This window comes from Homalodisca vitripennis, chromosome 1 (assembly GCF_021130785.1).
Source record: "Homalodisca vitripennis isolate AUS2020 chromosome 1, UT_GWSS_2.1, whole genome shotgun sequence".
NCBI classification, from domain to species: Eukaryota; Metazoa; Arthropoda; class Insecta; order Hemiptera; family Cicadellidae; genus Homalodisca; species Homalodisca vitripennis.
The window spans coordinates 209705720-209710000 of record NC_060207.1 but is presented as its reverse complement, the minus strand read 5'-3'; the positions used below and the strand labels follow the sequence as shown (position 1 = coordinate 209710000).

Below are 4281 nucleotides of genomic sequence, written 5' to 3'. Positions count from 1 at the left end.
AATGGCTAGTTCACAATACAGATTGCATTTCAGATTAAGAAATCCTCAAGTAATTTTACAAAGTAGAAAAAAGTGGATTTCTATTACCGTTGCAATTAATCCAGTGTCAAACATAATTCTAAATAGATTCCATTACCACTAGAAAATCTGTTTACTCTATAGAATATTAAATTTGTGCTCTTCTTAAATTTGGACGGATTATATGAATAAGAATAACAAGGAATTTTTTATTTGCAAATGAATTTTTAACAGTGCAAGTTAAACAGATTAATAATTTCATATTTTTAATAAAATATAAATTTTTTTACGTGCCCATATAAAAGTTATAATTAATTTACTACTTGAGTTTGTACATGGGTTTACAAGTTTACTAACAACTTGAGTCGAAAAATTATTTACCCAATCATTAGGATGATTTTATAGGAAAGTAATAAATATTGAATCTTATTGGTATATCTTGTGAGTCCTTAGACCAGAATTGCTATGTGTAATATATTTGTTGCTTTCCAATTAGGGAACGCCCTCCTAATCATGGTTTGTGGCGATCAATGTTTATCTAATTATCTGAGCTACTCTTTTTAAGCAGGTGATATGGAAATTAGTAAGTACCCAATGTAGCCTTATTAATGTCAGGTCGTCTCCAGACTTCTGTCGTCCATATGCACGACACTTCATAGATAGTTATTAGAGACTTGAAAATTGGTATATATTGTAGAACGGTTTCTTTGTCTGGGTTCAAGAAATAACCCTTCTGACTTTGGCAAAAGGACAAATAACAGTCAATATGTCCGATTGCCTACTCTGATTGAGACTTTGTATATATGGTCTTCTTGGCCCAAGTAAGAACCTTATTTTGACGGGGAAAATATCAATCATAACATAAATCTTTATCATTTTCATCGTTCTCATTTTCTGGATTTGTAAATATGTGTGCCTAAACGTCACATAAGCACACAAGTAGAAGCACAGTAGTATTTTTGACATTTTGAACGATTTAGTTTGATATTATTTTTGGTATGTAAGCAAAATAAATAAATTATATCTAAACCCAGCTCTTGTAAAATATTTTTATTAATAAATGAAATATGAACTTATAATACAAATATTAATTTTATAACTCTCTAATTAAAATTATACTTTTAAATTTGCTTGTCAAATTAACAAATATTGTCACAAGCAAAGTTATTCGGATAAAATTTTACGATTTAAATGCTTATGTTCTCCATAAAAAATGTAAAAGGTGCATAGCTGTACCTGCTTTGATAACTATTAAAATACCTATAAATAAGAAATTATACTAATAAAAGCCATTTTTGTTAAAGCCAAGTGCAATGAACTCAATTATATCAATTTTGCATCTATAGTATTATGATGTGAACGAGAGTTTTACTTTTAAATGAACTTAAACTATAAAAACCACTGTCATGATTGCTATTATGCTCAGAACAGTTGAAAATGTAAATTACAATGAAGGAGTATATTAAAAAATAATGACTGTCATTAACACTTCACTATCTTTACTGTTAGATTAGAACACGATTAATTAAGATGTGACTAAACAACTGAGAAGCAAATATAGAGTTATAGTGAATAAAATGCTGTTGAACTGAATGAGTAACTTTTTGTAATAAAATGTAAATATTGAAATTTTAAGGAATAAATATGTTTATATGAGCCTAGGAAGTATGGTGATTAAAAAGCAGTTCATAATCGCCTTGGAAGTGTTTCTCTGTAGTGCATTAATGGTATGTTTACCTTATTCTTTTAATGTATTATAGAAGTAAAAATTTATAACACGTTTTTGCCTTGCAATAATTCAGGTATACTTTTCAGGAAGATTATTCCCAATTGCATATGTATGACGGATCTGACTTTTTGGTAGTTGTCTCGAGCTCACTGTTTGTTGACAAATCTTTATTCATAAAACATTTTTTCGACAAAACCAAAACAGGTGACGGGATTTTAATATTGACCCCTAGGAAGTTTGGGAAGACTACCTGCATGAACATGGTAAAAAGATTTTTTTCCATCAACACTGACGAAAAAGGGAACATCAAAGAATTAGAGGAAACTTCCAATTACAACTTGTTCAGGAACAATAATTTGGACGCTTACAGATTTAAACGACTTTTTTAAAAAGCACTTTGGTAAATACCCAGTTCTTTCGATTGATTACAAGGCACTTAGTGAAGCTTCTAGTTACGACGATTTTATAGAGACTTTAAAACTGTTATTGATGAAAAGTTATCGTGATCATGCATACCTTTTGCACGATAGTAATCAGTGGTCAGTGAAAAATGAAAATAATGGACTTACTAGAGAGAAACTGAAATTGTACATGAGTAAAATGACTATTGAAAAATTACATTTGTCAGACATTAAGACTTGTTTTAAATTGTTGTGCCAAGTCTTGAATGAACAGTTTGGAAGGCGTGTTATTGTTTTAATGGATAACTTTGACGCTCTTGTGGAGAGCCCACTATTTTCTCGGAATCCAAATATGTCCAGTGTCTTCAAAGACGTAAACAGTGACTTACTTCGATGTGAAAGTGTGGAAAGGTCCTTGGTGATGGGAAGGGGATGTGAATTAGGATCGTCATCGGAGCTATTCCTTCCCGCCAATATCAGGACAACTACCCAGGCGTGGCCGTACTTCGGGCTGAGTGTCGCCGAGCTGGAGGAGCTCTTGCGGCATGTCGTCAGGAGACCTGAAGCTCGCGAGAAAGCCATGCACAGAATTCTCCACAGGGATAGCTGTAGCAATACGAGGAGTTGTACAGTAGCTGCAGACAATGACAGGCCAGTAGCTAAACAAATGTATTGCTTTGAATCTCTGATGGAATATTTTAAACAAGAAGAAGCGAATGATTATCCCGCTTATGTAGAATACGACTTTAAGTAGGGTTGCTCCTTTATGGATTATAGTAAACAACGTTACAATAAAAAATATTTTAAAAATTATTTTGGCTAAATTTATTTTTATGCTTTGTTTTTGTGTGTTTTGCAATAACATTTCATAAGAAAAGCACTGTTTTATGTGAAATAAACCAAGTTATTTGCATATGTGAGAAGTTTTTAATTTTCAATAAATCTTTCGTAATAACAATTGTTTTATAAATACATTACAAAACAGATAAAAATTCATTGAAACATAATATAGGAATAGGAAAATTTTTTAAATATTTCATTCATGCTGATGAGTTGTAAGTAAAATCTGTAGAAACAAATAATAGTATAATATTCAGTAATTTTCTTGTATAAGAAACATACTTAAGTAATTACAAATTTTTGAAATAATTTTGCGAATGTTTCAAAATATTTCCCGTATTAGTTAGAAGCTTGTGGTATAATAGTTGTCTTCAATATTTTTAGAAATCTTTTGCTACTATACATAATTCATCAATGTTCGACACCTTTCAAAGTTTCAAGAAACTAGCGTGAAAAATATTAAGGTAGTTTTTTCATTTAAAACTAATTTCCTGGTAACATATAACAGGTTTATCTAGAACTAAGGTGTTGTTAATTCTTAGAAGCAGGGAATCCTTCCCGTATGTTACTATCGATTTTAATATCTTATCTAACCGCGCCTTTCCACCTTTCTTATCTAATCATGAATTTGTTGAATAAGGGCTATTCATACGTCATTCTGAACACTAGATCACGTTGATAATTTCCTTTTTTCTACCTTTCCTTCTATAACACAGCTCTCTAGCCAATTCCCCTCCACTCCGAGTACCAGAGAATGATTATCTCTGTCCCACCTGCTCTTCATATCTCCTCTTATTCTTACCAATTCTATATTAGGCAATTTCTATTGTAGCAGAACGTTGTTTTTGCAAGCGTTCTTTTGGAAACCCATAAACATGTTTGTATACTTAATTCATAAAGTATTTAGGTTGTTGCCTTTATAATATTCTGAAGTGCATAAAAAAATCTCTCGTTATATGTTAAGTTTATGAGGTGTAGGTTAAAGCTGTAACATTTGTAAACAGTCACTTAAATAAGCATCGATACCCTTTTATTTTTTAAATATTTAATCGACTATGGTCAATAATTAATTTAAAACAAACACTTTATACGTTTATTTAAATATATGTATCATTCAAGATAATTAAGAAATAGTGACGAATTACGAGTATTTTACCAAATTAATCTCGTAATATCTTTTTCAAGGCATAATTCAGTTTCTGAAACTACGTCAATAGTCCAAATAGCCCTTCTGGCTTAGCCGAAAGAAAAGAAAAGATTTCTCACGTGGCTGCTATCTCAAAATTTTATGAA

At 30.9% G+C, this 4281-nt stretch overlaps 1 protein-coding gene across 1 annotated transcript; it reads left to right on the top strand.

Annotated features, from left to right (window-relative positions):
- Nucleotides 1–1550: 1550 nt before the first annotated feature.
- LOC124353048 lies at nt 1551–3106 on the top strand. Its single transcript, XM_046802852.1, has 2 exons — nt 1551–1745; nt 1834–3106. The coding sequence occupies exon 2, from the start codon at nt 2237–2239 to the stop codon at nt 2900–2902; it is 666 nt and encodes a 221-aa protein (XP_046658808.1). The 5' UTR covers nt 1551–1745; nt 1834–2236; the 3' UTR covers nt 2903–3106.
- Nucleotides 3107–4281: the final 1175 nt, after the last annotated feature.

Excerpts from the sequence above, each read along its gene's own strand:
- LOC124353048 (XM_046802852.1), top strand. The coding sequence starts at position 2,237 with ATGAAAAGTTATCGTGATCATGCATACCTTTTGCACGATAGTAATCAG.